The 18625-nt window shown below is 48.2% G+C and overlaps 4 protein-coding genes across 4 annotated transcripts; 1 reads left to right on the top strand and 3 right to left on the bottom strand.

Annotated features, from left to right (window-relative positions):
• Positions 1 to 892: 892 nt before the first annotated feature.
• On the top strand, positions 893 to 3320 carry N7471_002625 (putative nuclear localization protein; the record flags this gene model as incomplete). Its single annotated transcript, XM_057275345.1, has 3 exons — positions 893 to 956; positions 1158 to 1271; positions 1411 to 3320. The coding sequence occupies 3 exons, from the start codon at positions 893 to 895 to the stop codon at positions 3318 to 3320; spliced, it is 2088 nt and encodes a 695-aa protein (XP_057139983.1).
• Positions 3321 to 6627: 3307 nt separating this feature from the next.
• Positions 6628 to 8288, bottom strand: N7471_002624 (uncharacterized protein; the record flags this gene model as incomplete). Its single annotated transcript, XM_057275344.1, has 2 exons — positions 6628 to 7827; positions 7893 to 8288. 2 exons carry the CDS (start codon positions 8286 to 8288, stop codon positions 6628 to 6630), a joined length of 1596 nt encoding a protein of 531 aa, XP_057139982.1.
• A 1206-nt stretch (positions 8289 to 9494) lies between these two features.
• N7471_002623 (phosphoglycerate mutase family protein) lies at positions 9495 to 10734 on the bottom strand (the record flags this gene model as incomplete). The annotated part of the gene is made up of 3 exons (XM_057275343.1): positions 9495 to 10217; positions 10278 to 10496; positions 10603 to 10734. 3 exons carry the CDS (start codon positions 10732 to 10734, stop codon positions 9495 to 9497), a joined length of 1074 nt encoding a protein of 357 aa, XP_057139981.1.
• Positions 10735 to 11747: 1013 nt separating this feature from the next.
• Positions 11748 to 13967, bottom strand: N7471_002622 (homeobox domain-containing protein; the record flags this gene model as incomplete). The annotated part of the gene is made up of 2 exons (XM_057275342.1): positions 11748 to 13580; positions 13638 to 13967. 2 exons carry the CDS (start codon positions 13965 to 13967, stop codon positions 11748 to 11750), a joined length of 2163 nt encoding a protein of 720 aa, XP_057139980.1.
• Positions 13968 to 18625: the final 4658 nt, after the last annotated feature.

The raw sequence follows: 18625 nt of genomic DNA, 5'->3' as shown, positions 1-18625 counted from the left end.
GTTTTTTCTATGGATATGCTGCAGCTGAGTGCTACCGTCCATGATCTCATTTGTCTCCTATCGACTCTGTACGTATATTGGCGCCGTATCCGCGACGCCCAGAACATCACAAAAAGATCCCCATTCCCTCCGGCTCCATTCAGATCAGATCCTTTTACCGTGACCAATATCCAATCAATACCCGATCAATATATCACGCGGGGAGAAAATTACTAATCTCCAACACCCCCCAACACTCCAACATTAACTATTCAAATCCCCTGTGTGTGTATCTTTTACTTGTTCCGAGGCTCTCTAGGACAAACGACTTGGCCTAGCCTTTACAAAGCCCAAAGTATCTTCAGCCTGCAGGACTGAGGCCTGTTTTTGTCTGATTCGGCGCCACTTTCTTAGCAGCAGACTTGTGAGTCTTAATTGTTTCTGCTCGTGACCAATCACGAGACGAGCGTTTTCTTTTTTAATTTTTTTTTCATTGCCCGTTGCCCCTTGCAAGACTTAATTTCTCCCCGATAGAGACATAATAGAAAGAGATCAAAATCTTGCTTCGCGAAAGATTATATTCGCAGTTATTAACAAGTCGATGTCCTCTCAGCCGAACACCTGAACACTCAGGCTGCCATCTTCACCGCCTCGAGTTCCTTCCCCTCTCAAACCCAAGTTCATCCGAGATCCTACCTAAAAGGCTACAAGTTCCTGACGACTTGACCTAATTCGATCTACCTTAAGAGGTCCGAAAGTCTTGCATGAGCATCTCCCGCTCTCTTGCGCCACTTTCCGTTCCTTCTCTTCCCGGATACATCGCGCGTTGACTTGACGCGCCATCTTGCGACGGGCGCTCTAACCGTCCGACCTTCGACCCGCTATGTATGGCACATCTCAGCCCTTATCTACAATGAATGGTATGGATATCATTGATGGCTCGGGGACCATCGATCCCGCAAACTTGAGCAACTCTGGTATGTGTCTTATCGCATTTCTTGGTGCCTCGGCCTCGCGCCTTTCATTTCCTATTTCACCCTCAATAACAAATTCTCGCGCGCGTTCTGTTTTCTATGGATGGGACTACTTGATGGAATGAATCACATCTTCCTATTCATTGCCTTGTCTCTTTGTGTATTCCTGCCCCATCTCTGCTTTCAAACTGATACCCCTCCTAGTCTCTGTTGCCCTGCCAGCACATTCCCATGCAATAGCAAGCCCCCGTGGTGTCAAGCGTAGTCGCACTCCAGACCACATGGGAAATGGACATGTCGAAAGGGATCAGGATGATGGTACGTGGGCAGTGGGAAGGCATTGTCAATAGGTTCCATCCAGAACCATGCTATATGCCCAGCAGCGCTTGCACCTTGCCTAGTCACAGCTTCTGTACTTCACGAGATGGATGCTAACATTGTCTCGTTTGTTTTCTAGAGGAACAAAGTCGCCGCAAGCGCGGCCGTCCCCCAAAGACGCCTCGGCCAAGTTCTAGTGAACAGCACATCGCAAACACATCTATCCAAACTCCTCAAATGCAAGCACGCCCACTATCGCAAGCCACCGCCGGGTCGCCGTCTCTTGCATCACCGGACAGCAAGAGCACACCGACAAAAACACTGGTCAAAGCGCTCCCTACTGTGAGAGATCACACATCAGACCAGCTGAATGAAGAAGGCGATGAGTACATCCCTAAAGAGTTTGATGAAGCAGGAGAGACCAAGGCAGATCCTATGGGATATCCGCAGGGTGGCCGCGAGTATAAATGCCGGACATTCCGCGTACCCCTCCGGGGCACCAAGCTATTCATGCTTGCGACTGAGTGTGCGAGGGTATTGAATTATCGTGATTCATATCTTTTGTTCAACAAGAACCGATCGTTGCATAAAATCATTGCTTCCCAAATCGAGAAAGACGATCTTATCCAGCAAGATATCTTGCCATATTCCTATCGATCCCGTCAAATCGCTATTGTCTCCGCCAGATCCATGTTCCGACAGTTCGGGAGCCGGGTGATTGTGAATGGCCGTCGGGTTCGAGATGACTACTGGGAGACCAAGGCTAGGAAGCAGGGCTTCACCGAGGATGACCTCGCGGGTGAGAAGCGCCCTGGTGCGGCTAAGGCTCGGGACGGTTCCGTCTCAGAGCCAGCCACAAACCTGTTGCCGGCGCTGCCTCATAATGATGTTGTCTACAGTAGTGCCATCGAGCCATTGCCTCACGGGCTCTCGCTGGATACTTCTGAATCTTCTATGTCCATCGCTCCACTCCCCATGATTCATATGTCGACGACAGATGACCCGCGGCTGCGGGATTACAATGTCATGCCTCGTGCACGCCAGGAATTGACCGGGCAACCTTACCACGACCGCACGCAAACTAGCTCAGCAGCAGACCTGATGAATCAAGCCCAGCACACGACTGATTTCAACAAAATGTTGAGCATTCAGCGCAATTTCCGCCAGAAAGGCTTGGATGAATTTTACTCCAAGCCCCGCGAGGCCCCAGTTTCAGAGACTCAGTCTAATACTGCTCTTGAGTCTGGTTTGTCTGTGTCACAACCTGTTCAGGTATCACAGATTCCCTCGGCGGGGATGCCAAATCCCGCTCATACACAGCATATGCTCCCTCAGCAGGTTCCCATGCAGCCTAATCCAATGATGGGTGGACAACCAAACTACCCCCAACAGCCTCACCCACAGTCCGTTGGACAGTCTCCTCTGAGAATCCCACCAAACATGCAGCCCAATCTTATGCAACAGCGGTCCAATCCATCCATGGGTGGCGGTATGGGTCAGGCCCCTCCATACGGATATTCACCGCAACAGCAGCAGATTTGGGGACAGCCACCCCCGCAGCCACAGCCGTCCCCGTTGCCATCATCAGGCCACCAGGGCGTTGGAATGCCTCAATATGGTCAACAAATGTCTGCAGCTCCGCAACAAAGCCCATCTCCCCTCGGGCATCATCCGCAGCAGCAACATCACCACCAGTCTCCTCGCAACCAACAGCGACAGTCGATACCTCAGATGCCTCAGCAATATTCCCAAATGCAACACCCCCAAGCGGCGCAACCTCAGGGTATGCAGGGCATGGGATATCCGGGAGCCAACCCGGCGGCCGGTTATCCGGGAATGGCACGACCCATGTATCCACCCAACCAGGCTCATGGTGGCCAACCCTTCATGGGCGGAAACCCTCAACAGGCGGGTCTTGCAATGAACATGGCAGGCAATGGTATGCCTGGGTGGCCTGCTGGGCCTGCTGGACCTGGTGGCCCGATGCAACCCGGACAACCTCAACCGGGCCAGTCTGGCAGCCCCTTGGGAGGTGGGTGGTCATACTAGCTCACGGCGGCCGGCGTTATCTAGATTGGAGTTCTTTTTTTCCCAGCTTTTACACTATCATCTGAGGCGTGCTTGTTTTATTTTCCACTTTCGCCACATGCTTTCATACCTGAAATATTCTCTCCTGTTCCAGTGTTCCACTGCATTCTTCACTGCATCCCATGGTGAAGGATGTTCGGTTAATGTTAATCTGGGCCTACCTTCCTATACCCTTTGTTGAGTTGTACTTAGTCGAGGTGCCTGTTTCTTTGTTCGCTTATTCTTCTTCTTGTTGTTTTCTTGGTATTTCTTTACCGGCGTTGGGTCCTTACGCTCGGCGTTTATTCTACCCTTTTGGACAGAGTGTTACAGGATTATGAGCATGTGTATGTTTCTTATCTCATTTCTCATACATGGTCAATAGAGGGTGAATCGCTGTGGACAGTCTAGTTCTTGTACCTTAACCGATATGTCTGATCGTCTCGTGGTTGTTCAAAGGAATGTGTGATCCTTGTTCGCTTGCATCTGCTTGGCCCTGTGTATTTGAGTTCTATACTTGTTTTTAAATCCTTTCTTCTTGCCTATGTATCAATTCTTTACGGCTTTGTGTTGTTTGTGTCTAACTTGTATACCTGTCAAATGGCAGTTTCTTTTCTCTACTTAAGTCTCCACTGCTGCTTTCCATGCTTCGTCCATTCCAACCTTTCTTCTAGTACTTTTGGTCAGCGTGGGATTCAGCCCTACCTTGTTTTTCCTCTCCTAAGAACCTGGTTTTCTCTGTTTCCATATTCATCGTGGCACCTTGCTTTCTGGTTTGTTTTCTTGCAGTTGCAAGTAGATAGACGTTTAATATGTAGAGTTATACCATATAACCCAAAAAAAAAGAAAATATCAATGATTATTACGGCCACCATCGTTTCCTCTAGTTGGTTAATTAATATAAGGGAAGGAACGGGATGGGGAAAAAAACAAAAACAAAAACAAACGTCCCCGGGAAGGCTTGAACTTCCAACCTCCCGATTAACAGTCGGACGCGCTAACCAATTGCGCCACGGAGACTTGTTTGATGAAAGACCAAGGGAACTTATAAATTATAAACCAAAATTACGTACTTCACCCTGTCCTCCTTAGCAAACAGCCCTGATATCACAGCATATTATCATGCACTCCAGATTCCTTTGTCTAATAATGATAAAATAATTTGAAGATCTCATGAAATATATCCCCCCTTATTTCCAGGCGGAAACACCAAAATAAAGAGGAAAAATGATGGTTTAAAATGTCATTATCTTGGTGAAGATATATATGTCACCGCGCTACTGTGCCCGACGATGTTTCAAACTTATATTCGCTATAGCTACTAGTTGCCACACGAACACAGCCCACAGGGCGAAAAAAGGCCAACAGACATCATAATTAGAGAGATGACAGATCCCCATCATACCACAGGAAAGAGCCACTGATAGTCCCGAACTATACAACCAACCAAACACCCACCAGGTATAGCTCACGCATCTCGGTGTCACATATACCATACCAGTAATCTTGTCAGTACCAAGCCAAAATGAGATATATAGACAGCAATAGGAGCTGACGAGCCACAAGGGGCCGGCCGTATTAAGCCACTAGGGTACTTTGGAGCCTTCGCCTTTCGTTCTAAGAGAGCAAGAGTAACTCGCCCCCCGCGAATCTTAAACCCAGTGGCACCTGCTCGAGTGCTCATCAAATCCGCCTTCATATATGGGAGATTCTTTCATATACAACAAATTCAAGGACTCAAATTAGATACCCGGTGGGTTGGTTTGCGTATGAGCACCACGACGTAAACTACACAATCCAACAGACTTATCCAAATCAGAGCAACTCACGAGCCCGCATTATAGATATCCATTGTTCCCTCCGAGAAACCAAGTCTTATATATACATGCCCCAAGTAATATACTAAAAGTGCAGTGGCAACACCATGAATCACCCAAGTGCTTGTTCTCGCATCCACATACTAACACTAACCAAGCCTCGCCATCTCCAGTTACCGGTGCCTCCGAATAATCGGAGCCCACCAAGATCTTCTTGTACCAGACAATGAGTAGAGTAACACCGAACTGGTTTATTCAGTCTATGAAGCGAGATTATCTGGTATCACAATACCATGACACAGCAATGGATCACGTAGCAGTTAAAATCGGTGTTTCTGTCTTCGATATTTTATAGATCTCGCCAGCATCAAGGAGTATTCCTTCTTACTTCTTAGACATAGCCGAGACATAGAAAACAACTCATTTTAATCTCGACCAAAATGAAACCTTTGATGCAGTACCCGATAAAGAAAGGCTCTGTACATCCATGGATACGACTGATGTAGTACGAACAAATAAAGTTCGACGACTGAGTTTAAACCAACCTCACCCTACCATTAGACAACTTCCAAAAAAAAAACCCCCCCAAAAAAATGCAAGACAGAAGCAAAAAAATGCTTCCTTGCAAATGAAAGAAATAAATTTGTCAAAAAAACAAACGTCCCCGGGAAGGCTTGAACTTCCAACCTCCCGATTAACAGTCGGACGCGCTAACCAATTGCGCCACGGAGACTTATTTGATGTATGTCGGCTGACATTTATGAAATATTAACCAAAACTAGAATATTGAGGTTGGACTCGGAATTGAAGTGTTGCAAATATCGCTTCGTAACTATAAGAGGGAAGGATAAAAACAAAGAAAGGATAGGAAACTATTAGACTATAAATTAGGGATTGAAATGGGAGAGATCCACCTTACGAGTGTGAAACTTTATGAGTCCATGCTCTCTCGAGAGCCTTGGTTTAAGTCCGCAGGGCATAACTCACTACCTATGTAGGCATACGGGTGCAGATAACCAACTAATTAACCAACTATTCACTAACTGTATAATCCAGTGACTAACTAGATTCTAATACCCGCAGTTTTACATAGCCCTACGCTGAGCCACGATACTATGATACCGCAAGCCCATCAACCAACCTAGGAAAGGAATCATCCGAGAGAAAAGGGAAGGGAAAAAGGCAGAAAAAGAAAAAGAAAGTACATGGATGTCTGGAGACCAAGACGACCAGACGTAGAATCAAGAAAAAATCATTACATACAACAATACCCGGAGATCGAGACGACCAGGTAAAGAAGAAAGCAGAGTAGGTAGTTACCAGATACCTAGGTAGATACCCTCAAGGGAAAATCCCAAGAAAGATCATCCCCAGCAGTAAGCCCAGAAATCAAGAACAGCAGTCACAAATCATAATATCGCCCCCCGTGACCTCTTTGTTATGTAAATCTTGCTTACAATGTATCCCTCTAATTAGGGATTATGGATCGGGTTAATTGACGGGAAAAAGCAATGGGGACATCTAGGCAGTCCTTTGCGATAACGGTTTGCATTCACCACCGATCTCCAGTGCGTAAGAGCCAACCAGTCCCGACCATGGAGAGTCCAGAGTGCTGTTGGGTAGTGCGAGAATGAATAACCGACGTACTGAGAACTGGTGCCCGTCATCGAGTAGCCACATCCATCAACACGAAGCCACATGAGGTTCCAGGGAGGAAGTGCTTGATGACCAAAAACGGCCTCCCAGGTACCAGACATGAGCCGAACGTGGACCAATTCAATGCGAAGCAGCGTTTTCCGAGCTTGTATGAAAATCTGCCTGAGAGTTTCGTCGTTGATTCTCACTCCTTCGAGTCGGAAGCTCTTCAGATTAGTGAGACTTTCTGCTTCCAGATCAGACACGTCAAACCAGGTACGGGCATCCAGGCTGAAGACTTGGATCCGTTTTGCGTGAGAGATGAGCTGGAGGAGATACGGAGCAAATCGATCGAGTGGATACTTGGTCTTGATCACAGAGCGGGGCCATTTCGGGTCTCGTCTGCCATCAGGGCCAGTGCTGTCATTAATGGTGATGTGTAGTTCTTCAATTTGGGCGAAAACGTTGGTGAAGTTGCTGGCGTAACTGTTCGACTCAAAGAAACGGGCAAATTCAGCCGTGGTTGGCATAGACATATGGAGGCACCTCAGTCTCGGGACAGGCACAAAGCGTAGAGTATGGACAAGAGCATTTGTCAGCTTGGCAAGCATCGTCGGCTTGAGTTGTCCTTCTTCACTGAATGTGTCCACCACGGTGGGTGTTTGCAGCCGCAATGTTTGAATGTTCTTGAAACGACTGATGAGAATCGGAAGAGCTCCTGCTGCCAAGTCGTCGATGTACCGATCATAATCCAGTCCGGGCAGCCATGCTCCCACGAAACCAAAGCGGACGTCGCGGACGTAAAGGGCGTGTGGGCTTTCGGATATCTTCAGGATGCTATCGAGAGGTCGACCAGCAGAGTATCCAACGACGGCCTGGATATATCGAAAAAGGAGAGGAGTCGCAATCCGGTTCCAGATTCGGTTCACCAGTCTCAGAGTCGAAAGGGTCTTTTTGGTAGCCGGGTGCTCGAAGACATCTCCATAAATGAAGTCATATTCCTCGTAGGAGAAACTAGTAAGCGTGGCATAAAAGATCTGAGATCAAGTTAGCTGACTGAATATGTTTAAGCTCCATTGATTTGACCCAGTGTAGTACTTACTGTTTCCCAGGCTTCATAAGGGAGCGATGGCCCTCGTGCCAAGTACGGAAAATCGCCAGAGGTTTCATCAGACTGCGCATCATCATGAGGAGTGCGCGAGGGAGAAAGATTCGGGTTGCCAGATAGGCGCCTGTCGAGCGGGGAGGGCGTATTGGGAGGGCTCGGGCTGGGGGAAGGACTTTCAGCCAAGCGGGGAGTGCGAGGAGTCCCGGGAGGGGAGGTGCCACCAAACAAAGAGGTGCGGGCAGAGGGAGCCTCAGTAGGAGCATCGCATGGAGCCTGTTGAGCGGGCGAGTTGTTCAATGCCATCGCAGCCAGCAGGTCTGAGGGCGAGCTGTTCAAGACCATCGCAGACAGCCGCGACGAGGGCGGGCTTTGGGTCTGCGATGGATCCATTGCTGTAATTGAATCTGTAAAGATTCAGGAACAACGCAACACGTACCAGGAGGTCACCAAGAGTACACAAGAGATGCTTCGCCGGGGGTAAACAAAAGAATGATGGTTTGTTTATGAACACAAGTTCCAAGGTTGTGATGGTAGCTTGAGCCTGAGGCAAGCAGAGTGCTGATTGCATCTGCCTTGTGACCTGATGGATGCCATCATTTCGGCCAATGAAATCCGGTGAAAAAAGAGTGGGATTGGGGAAGGTGTAGTAAGGAAGTAGATCCACGTCACAATAATATGGGAAGGACAATACTAGCATGATATGCAGCGACTTCCGCGCGATCTACCTAGACACACTATATACTCCAATGGACCAATCACAGAGAAGCACGGAGAGTAATGACCAATCAGAGCGAAGTGCCCAGGTGTGGAGAAAGAACCTTGGAACCTTGGAAACATCGCATCCGGAGCCTCAAGTTCCAAGATTTTTGTTCACACTTATTTCACAATCTTTGCATTTGTAGTACATGCAATTCCACAAGTGCAGTTATATCTCAGTTCTGTCTCACGCCTCTTCCCATTTACAGCACTGACTCTGATCTGTTCATACTCTCGGGTCAACACAAAGCCATTGAGTTCGTCTCCACTAATGAAGCCATCCCCACTGACCTTTGCCACAATCAAGTCTCCGTGGCGCAATTGGTTAGCGCGTCCGACTGTTAATCGGGAGGTTGGAAGTTCAAGCCTTCCCGGGGACGATTCTTTTTGTTTTTAGATTTTTCACTTGACCTCACTCATGTTATGTATGACATTTTACACTTTTGTTCTTTCTTACCGCACAAGCGGGTAAATACCAATAGGAGGAGGGGGAGGAGTAGAGGGAGCGGGAGAAGGACTTCCTAAAACAAATCCAATGAGAGATCCAAAAAGACATTAAAGAGATATAAAGGCATCTTAAAAGATAAAAAAAAGTAGATCATCCAAAGACATATTAGAAGAATCTTGAATATAACGTCTTTTATACCACTAAATGGATCATATAACTGACCTAGGCCATCAACCTTGGAAAGACAGAGGCCGCATAAGCGGCCGGTTATTCTTATATTGTACATGTTTTGGTAATGTCAAATGTCATCATAAAATGCTTGATTTGTGTGTACGCTGGGTCTACCGTACAAACAAAACCATCAATCCACTCAACTCAGCCTACAAATCACCCTAAAACCCCGTAGCCAAAGGCGTCGTAACAGGCACCGCACTGGAAGGACAAACACAAGCCGAAACTGACGTAACCGGCGGCTCTGTACAATGCGGGCTCACCTCCCAAGGCACAGTAGAGGTGACGGGCGCCGTACCCGGAACCTTCTCAGCCCTGACCAACACCGGAATAACCGCGCCGGTACTCAACTTAAAGGTCCGGTGTCCAATAACCCTCAGAATAGACGAGATTTCACCCGAATGCGAGGTAATCGACACAAACGACTTCTTCTTGGAGGAAGCAGAGAAAACTTGCCCTAAAGCCTGGGCACTGCGAACATCCTGCGCCCCACTAGACTCAGCCGTCACGCCATTCCACAGCTCATCCTCCTCGGTGAACCCATGCTCAATGGGCCAGTGCGGGAATAGGTCGTGGATGTAGCTGCGAGTACGGCGGTGGTCGCAGGTGTGGATGCTGATTCCTTCGCGGAAGAGTTCCTTGATGGTCGGCTTGAAGGGTGCGCTGTGTTTGGGCATGTCCAGGCCCGTGAAAGTCAGGTTGACGGTTTGCAGAGTGCGTGTCAGTGGGCTGACGTAGTAGTGGTCTGGTGTGTGGATTCGTTGTTCGTTTATCTCCTTTTGCCAGAACTCGTTTGCTTTGAGCGCTTGGGTGACACCGCCGGGTGTGAGGGTGGCGTCTGCCCAGCTTGCTGTGCTGTTGCCGCTGAGTTCGGACCAGTAGCACTGAATGGAGATAGTTAGATTGGCGCTGGCGTTACGTTATAGTGGTGGGCAGGGACTTACGTTCCACGCTGGTGTTCCATAATACGTTTCGGCGGCATTGTGCCACCCCTCCCCGTGTCGACCAAGAAACAGAACCTTGTACTCGATGTCCTTGGGGGAATCCTCATTCAACTTGGTGACCTGGTGGTAGAAGCGCTCCCATTGCGTTAGGGACTTGTGTTTCTTGTGCTCCTTGTCGGCGGGATATGCGCGGTCGATCAGGCCGAAGTTCTCCGCTGTCTGAACAGGTTAGTGGACCGAATTAATGACAAGTTTAGACATCGATAAAGAGATAGTTTTTGAAATATAAATATTCTTAATTGGCCGGAATTTGCGCTTCACTTACATAGTCAAATGTAGAGGGATCAGTCGAATCCTCATCTTGTAGAAAGTAGCCTGTGACTGCGGAGTAATTGATAGTCGATGCCTGGGCGACAGCTAGGCCCACAAGGGCTGAACCGAGAGTGGAGAGTCTCATTGAAGACGGAGATACGCGGGTTACAATTCCAATGTTTCAATAAACAATTTTGTTTTGTTTTTTCCCCCTCTATCTTAAGATGAGATCGACAAATATGTTCCTTTATACTCAAGTAAAAACCTTGGAAGACTGTAGCGCACGTGGTAGTTAAGTTTACCGTGAGTTCCATGGGCGCTATTCCGCGTTCCAAGGTTCCGGACATGACAACCTATGGTTTGGCGCACGTGCTGAATCCACTATTGTACGACGTACGGAGTACGGAGTACATAGATGCCTTTGGAATATATCTCCGAAGGACTCGCACAAGCGAGCTCGAAAGGGGAAGGCATAAACGGCTTGAACTAATAGCCGGGCCCTAACCGTGTGCTGGTTGATCATAATTTCGTTCTCGGAGGTTTAGGTTGTAATTCGGGTAAATGTTAAAAATTTAAGAGATCACCCCCTTTTTTGATTGAGAGATATGAGATAGTATAGATACGTAATAAATGTATGTATCGTGGAAAATGTCAAATAAGCCAAATGCTGCCAAAGCCATATGCAAACCCAAGTTCAAATCCCATCCACAAAACCCGATTCCAACGGGAATAAAAAAAAGAGGTCAAAGACAAAGAGAAAGACAAGAAATCAAAGGTAGAAGGTAAAAAAGGTCTCGAGGTTCCCGTGAGGGAGCTCGGCAGAAATTAAAAGGTCCTATTAGACACCAAAAATAACAAAAACAATCCCAGGCCAATAAACAACATGCAAGGAATGCTCCAAATATGTAAAAACCCGGTGAATACACCAAGAATAAAGAGACACGAAAAAAAGATAGTATATAGACGACATAAAGTGACAGTGCTTCTCCGCGCACGGAGGGTTGGATAGACGACATCTCCCCTATGAGGGAAAGTGTAGGAAAACGAAGGTGAAGGCGAAAATTTTGCGTAGTAAACTCGTCCCGGACCAAAAAACACCAAAAGTTGTCGCGCATTTCTCATACATCCATAGTAAGGGAAAGGCCAGGGGACCTTCCCCTAGGAAGGGTAGTTACTTGGCGTCGTGTTGTTCGCGAACGTGTAGGCTTTCGGTTTCTGCATCGATGGCAAGTGATGGCCACCAAAGTGGGTATCATGCTCTGGGAATTCGTGCATCATAAATTCAGTCCGCTTCCTCTCCGCGAGCTCGGCAGAGCCTGGCATGTCGGTATCTTCGATCGAATAGATCAAGGATGGGGAACCAGAGACCGATTCCATGCCAAAGGCCTGTCCGGTGTGGTCGGTGGTCGCGTTATAGCCCATGGGCGAGACGGTTGTTGAATGCGGCACCTGGAGACCAGCAGGGTACTCAGGTGAAGAGAGGGAAGCAGTGTCGGCCCAGCTGCGTGCTGGCATGGGAACCGAGTCACATGTGATATATTCGGGGAAGGAAGAGACCTGAGCCGGAGCCGACATCGGCGGGGCCACGTTTTGGTAAGGGAAGGGAGAGTAAATATCCAGTGGCGTAGCGGGAGGTGATGCCATGTTGACCTGCATGGGTTGAGAGGTAGGGAAGAAGTGGGCTGTGGAGTGGGCCGACAAGCAGTAGTTGCTTTCCGTGGGGGAGGCAGGCATGAAATGCTGGAGGTCTTGCGGAGTCAAGGGAGTTGGTGGAGCTAGGCTATTGGTCGAGATCGAGGGTCGTAGCATCTTCTCGGCCTTCTTGATAGACCCGGAATCCGCAAAAGTGAAATTGAGAGGAGACCGCTGGGCAGCCGAGGCCTTCCTCACACCGGCATACCGGGAGTTGAGGCTCTGAGTTGACTTGGATTGTCTCATCGAGTTGCCGGCACCGGAGTTAGGCATACGAGCGGTAGGTGAGAGCGAGGACATCGAGGTCGAGTTAGCCAAAGGACGAGTTCCCGAGGTGCCAATGGCAGCGGGGCGAGGGCGCTTGCGGCGTGCGGCGAGATCAAGCTCCTTGCCAGGTTCCTTCCAAGTTGCTTCGACTCGATCGACAGGCTGAGAGAGCCCAGATTGGCCGGTAGTACAGATTCCGATGCCCTCCAACGAGGCAGTCAGTGCATCAGAAGACTCACGACGTGTGACCGAGATATTTGGTGCCTGCATGCGCATCGGATATTGCATGTTGCTGTAGACAAGGTTGTCGTGTCGTGATTCCCTGTCCTCAGACCACTCTTCCCTGTGAGGGGGCAGGTGGTTGGAGTAGACGTCCATGTTCTGTTGCATAGAGTGGGAAGGATTTGACATCTCTGCCATTGACTGGTGACAAGTGGAATAAGAGGTCTGCTCTGTAGTGTTGTATCCCACATGCTCATTGTGCTCGCCGGATCCCCAAGCTGGTTCGTCCTTCATACCAGACCAACCTGAAAAGGAAGGGTTTATGCTGGCAAGATTCCCATGATCACTGGCTGGAGTCGCCGTTTTTGGTGGTGGCATTGAGGTAGGGGACACTGCCTCTTCTTCTTCGTCTTCTTCCTCTTCGGGAACAGACTCGTTCTTGCTTCGGGGGTTGATCCGGCGTCCGAATCGATCCCGGGCAGCACAAGCAGCATTCAGCGCCCTTTGCAGAGATGCAAAAGTTGCTTCTCTTGCTGACTCACTTTTCGTTTTATGGTGCTTGGAACGGCTGGATGTGGAATCTGTCTTGGCATGGCCACTGGATGTGGAGGCAGATGTTTGCTTAGGAGTAGCGGATTTCTCTGATTCCTCCTTGGCGATTGATCCTTTTCGAGATCCGGACAGTTGGTCCAAGGTCTCTGATTTCCGGCGAGCAGCTTCCTCAGCCTCGGCCTTGGCCTTCGTCATCTTTTCAAATTCCTCCTGGCGTTTCTGTTGCTTGGCCTTTGCGCGACGATTCTGAAACCAATTCTGTTCACTCGATTAGCTCTCTGGGTAGACAAAAAGGTTCCCTCCGTTTTTACGTACTGCAACGCGAGGCAGACTCAAATTTGTCTGAGCCGCCAATTGACGCTTAACGTTGCTGCTTGGTTTCGGATGAGCCTGGAATTGAGCCTCCAGGGTTTCAACTTGTTCCTTGGTCAACCGTGGCCGCGACAGATTTTCTGTGTATTCATCGTAGTCCATAATCGGTTGGTGGTAGTAGTCGATCATCTCCATTGGTGGGTGAGGGTACATATAACCATCAATGGGGTGCATCATCGGAGGAGGGACCATGGACGGGTCATATGCCATATGTTGGTCCATTGGGATGCCCTGGTGACCCTGGTAGTTCCATGAGGGGTGGATATAACTCATGGCGATCTGAAGAAGAAAGTAGGTAGGTAGGTATAGGAGAGAGGAAGTCGTTGGAAAAGCGCGAGAGAGGTAGAGAGAGAGAGAGAGAGAGAGAGAGAGAGAGAGAGAGACGGGGAAGGAGATGCTGCACAAGAAAGTGGCAGCTTCGAGGAATAAGGTCTATATCATGAAGTAGATTCGGTTTGGTCAACCTATGGCGATGGAGACAGGGACCTTGATTGTAAATGTAAAGAGTGGCAGTACGGGCAGTCCGTGATTCAAGAAAAAGAAATGAGCAGTGGTAGCTTGTGATAATAGTCGATGTTAAGGAGAGACTCGGGAGTTAGGGACCCAAAAGAGTGTGCATGGAAAAAGAAACCATAAAAAGCAAAGAAAGAGCCCAAGGAACGTAAAGGAAAGACTGTGTGGGAAGGAAAAGGATGAAGAGAAAGAAAGATGGAGTTTGGAGGCGCTGGGGGGAAGATCGGGGGTGACGGCTGGTAAAACACGGTACAGAGCTGCCGAACAGTGTGGTATGATTGGGTGGTGGACGGGTATTGTTCAGTAACGGGTGGTAATCAGATGAAACAACTTGAATCTTGCAAAGGTCTGTGCCTGTACTGGGTACATGAGACTTATGTACTATGAGTACCCGGATTGTGGGTACCTGTACTTCGATCGAGTATATAAATAAAAAGAATTATATTAAAATATTAAAATACATATATGAATAATCATGGAAAAGAATTGCAATGGGAAAAGCAATTCAGATCTGGGATCGTCTACTTCTCCCCTAACAATCCAATGATGCGAAGAACCCACAAAAACTGAAGGCTGAATTACCCCCCACCGTATTTCATCCTTTTTTAGCCCGTGGAGTCGCGCTACCGCCCGCTCGGTAGGGGGTGGCGGCCTGACTCTTGCATCAGAGTCACATTTTGATTTGATTTGAATATTCTTTATTTTATTCTTATTCTTTACGAGGTATCCTTTATCATTGGCTTTATTAATTTGTTTTCTTTCCAGAATAGAGTTGGCCCAGAACATAATTCCGATCCTGTCTAGACTCCCCTCGTGAACCCATTCCAACCTGGACGTGTGACTGAAAAAAAATAATTGTATACGAGGCTTCATGAAGCCCTATCCGATCGATTCGGATCTTTCATGAATATTCGTGGGAAAATGCTGGTCCATATTTGCTCATACCTGCTACAGCACTAGAGATACCTAGACGTACGTCCCGAGGCCGTATAGTAAGCTTCGGAGTAAACAAAGGTGAGCCAGGGTTCAAGTGCGGAGAGCCGAGTTTGGGTCGGATGCCCTCCCGCGGTAATTTACGTATATACAACGTGATACACCCATGTATTGTCTCTTTCAGGGCTTGAGGACCCCCATCTGGTATCCCGTGAATTCCACAAACCAAAAAAACGCAAACGCAAAAAATCCCAGTTCCTGCATTAGCGTCATGTCTGATCCCAGGAGGTGCCCATCGCTGCACAGAAAATCATGTCCACTATAGAAGAATTTAATTTGAAAAGAAATATCAGTGGATCTGCTAGCAAGTACCTAATTTATGTGCAATATTGTATGCTGTACGGAGTACAGAGTACCGAGCATGTGTCTTGTATGTTTGTAGCCTGTAGCTTCAAGTTATATACAAGACGTTATCAAGTTATGTTATAGATATCGGTACAGAGTTCTCCGTACGGTGATTGAACTTGCATAATCAGTCTGCTTTAGGTAGTAGTCACATTTTCTCCCTAAACATCCCGGTCGAGTCTTCCCAAGTGTTCCCTTGTACCGGAGCGACTGGAGACCGGTGCTCTGGGTCAGACGATCGGGCGCAGTCCCTCGGTACTATAATACGGTTGTATGATTCGAGGGTCGTCACGATGATGGAGATCGATGATGTCTACTCCGTACTTTATCTACAAAGGTACATTGTATAATGCTCCGTAGACTATTGACTCCTGAAGCAACTGAGTGTCAGCTATCTGTAACTGGTAACTGACAGTGCCTGACCAGGTTTCCCTTTCCGCTAGCACAAATCTATACTAGCGCGGGCGCATGGCAGTCAGCCAAGACAAACTAAACATCAATAGTCGACAGATCCCCCGTCGATCACTCAAGGATCTGCCGAGCTTTTCTTCTTTATCTCTTTCTTTGAATGTGGCGCCCCCCTCTTTGGGTATATTTTTTTGCCCCCTGTTATTCGGCTTCCTCCAGGCTCCAACCATATTCCAGGTGTGTGACACCATCTTGCCTTTTCCCAGGGATCTGGTTGGACCCTGCTCGACAGGCGCTAAACGTCTGGAAATAAGACGCTCCATGCACGCAAGTCACGAGGGTTGCATCTCTAACTTTGTCCACCCCCTTAACATGCACATGCGCCTAAAGATGATCACTGCCCGGACATCCGGAGACTGCTGAGCTGGCTGCCCTTGGTGCTATGGTCTTTTCTTCCTGTCTCAACTTTGTTTCATCCCACGCTTAATTTGGTAGTCAGACAGATACATTGTAACTATATTGTATAGTTATAGCACGGAGTAGTATGGGACATTTCAGAATCTTTCACTTTGACTGTTCAGAACCATTGACAGCAAAACATAGATCTCTGGGCGGCGAATCTGAAATTATGGAGTCGAGAGATCTCCAAACGCCTGTCTCCTCACCGTAGGATCGCATAAATAACCCAAACTCTGACCTCGTTGACACATTAATAGTGGCGCTCGGAGAGAATAAGGCAACAATGAACCGGTCTAGCGGAACCTCTGCTCTAGCTGTAAGCCACAAGAGCACCCCTCCACAATTTAGTGATCTACCATTTTGACTGCTCTATCTGGCAGCATGATCTGACCCAAAAAGCCGCCAACGCTATAGTGATCCAAGGTTGATCATGCTCGGTGAGCCAGTCATATAGATTAGCAGACTGCGGTGGAGTGATTGACACCAGGGAGGAAGCCATCCGGAGAAAAATCCATAGAAAAGACCTTGTTTGAGACAACTAGTAGCTCCACGGAGTGGGTAGATCATATGAGAGTATCCGTACACAACGTGGCTCTTAGATTCCCCCCAAACTTTGTATCGTAGTGTACCATTGATCTTGCCCTTTAGAAGTAATACTGTGATGGATGTGATTGTGACGATGCAAAACCTTAGAATCGGCTTTTCAAGCTTCATGTGCATCAGGGCGCGTATCGGTGTTCGAACATCACACCCGATGAGATCTCCGATGGCTTCATGACTCCTTCCTTTGGGCGATTGTGCTCACTTTCGTCTTGGCACATCATGCCCCACCAACCCACTCACAAAATGGTCTCATGGTCCAAGGTAATGGCGAGAACAGTACTACATACATCATAAGCAAAATCCGAGCGGCGTGGAAACGGACCAGTTTGATATTACTCCAGTCTGGCTGAGAATTCCCGATCTCTGATCTTTTTTACGCCTTTAAATGCTGCTGTAATATACGGAGTACGGAGTACAAAGTACAAAGTACAACATTCTCGTACTTTATTACCTAGTATTTAGGCTATTACTATATTGTTGCACAGAGATCTAGGCAAAAATTCGGGGGATCTGCCATGACGACCCCTGGGTCGATCCGTAACGTATTTCCCGCACGGATCCCTTCGCCCCATGGATCCGACTATTGATTGGATCTGATGTGAACCGTTACACCGGAAAACACAATCTCAAATATTGGACCTTGCAACAACACAGTGCCCAAGTGTGCAAAAATAAAAAGGAGAATGGGGCACGATTTCCCGGGAAAACCTGAGGATGTGATCGACAGTGTGATAGCAAAACTAAATATCTCTCGAGTTTCAAACCTTCATAGATTGACCGTCAATTGGGGATCCTCCCGAGGTAGGATTGTCCCCCCACCCTCCGATTATGATATCAAACCCCTATCCATGGCCGTGCATAGCTTAGTGGTTTTCTTGACTCGTCAACCACGATATTTTAAGGGCTCGGAGTATTTCGGTGACCAGAAGCCAGGTGGCCGAGCTGTGCAGATCTGTCAATGTGATAGATCCCCCGCGGCCTTCCTCGGGGATCCCTTGTGGCGCTGAGAAAAGTTCTGTGGCGGTGCGCAACTATATCGAGCGTCCTGCATATAACCTTGGAATTATGTATTTGTCAATTTCGTGGGGCCAGTGCTCAAGCTCGCAGAATAATCTGCGAAACCATATACAGAGGAACGGTCTGCAACATGATTGGACGTGCCCTTCAACCCGGTGCATCCTGCTGTGGTCCAGATCGGAATTATGTTGTAGGGAAGTGCATGACAGCAAAACCCGCTGTATGTGATGAGATTGAATTTGCCCATCATCCGTTATCACACATCTTAATACAGTGTACGACGTAATAGGTTCGTGGGCGAGGAACCCCTCCAGATTGGAGCAAAAGCGCTCTCCCACATCGCCTTTCTCGGTTCAGTCAATTGTGACGATATTCAGGAGTCTGCATTCGAGCATCACCTCTTCCCGACCCATGCGCAGGATGCAATCTTGCCCCCTTGCATGCTGTTCTCACCGGCCAACTGGCCTTCCTCGACACCACTGGAGAGAAGCTTGGCTCTGGCCCCAAGCTCCCCCAGTCAGGTGTGGGATGTTCCCCCCCCAAACCACTTTCTCACCAATGACATCCGCACAATGCTCTTGTTCCAAAGTTGC

Source organism: Penicillium samsonianum, assembly GCF_028829775.1.
Source record: "Penicillium samsonianum strain IBT 33392 chromosome Unknown utg000002l_segment0_segment0, whole genome shotgun sequence".
Taxonomy (NCBI): Eukaryota; Fungi; Ascomycota; class Eurotiomycetes; order Eurotiales; family Aspergillaceae; genus Penicillium; species Penicillium samsonianum.
Note: the sequence above shows the minus strand (reverse complement) of the source record. Positions and strands in the feature narration are given on the sequence as shown.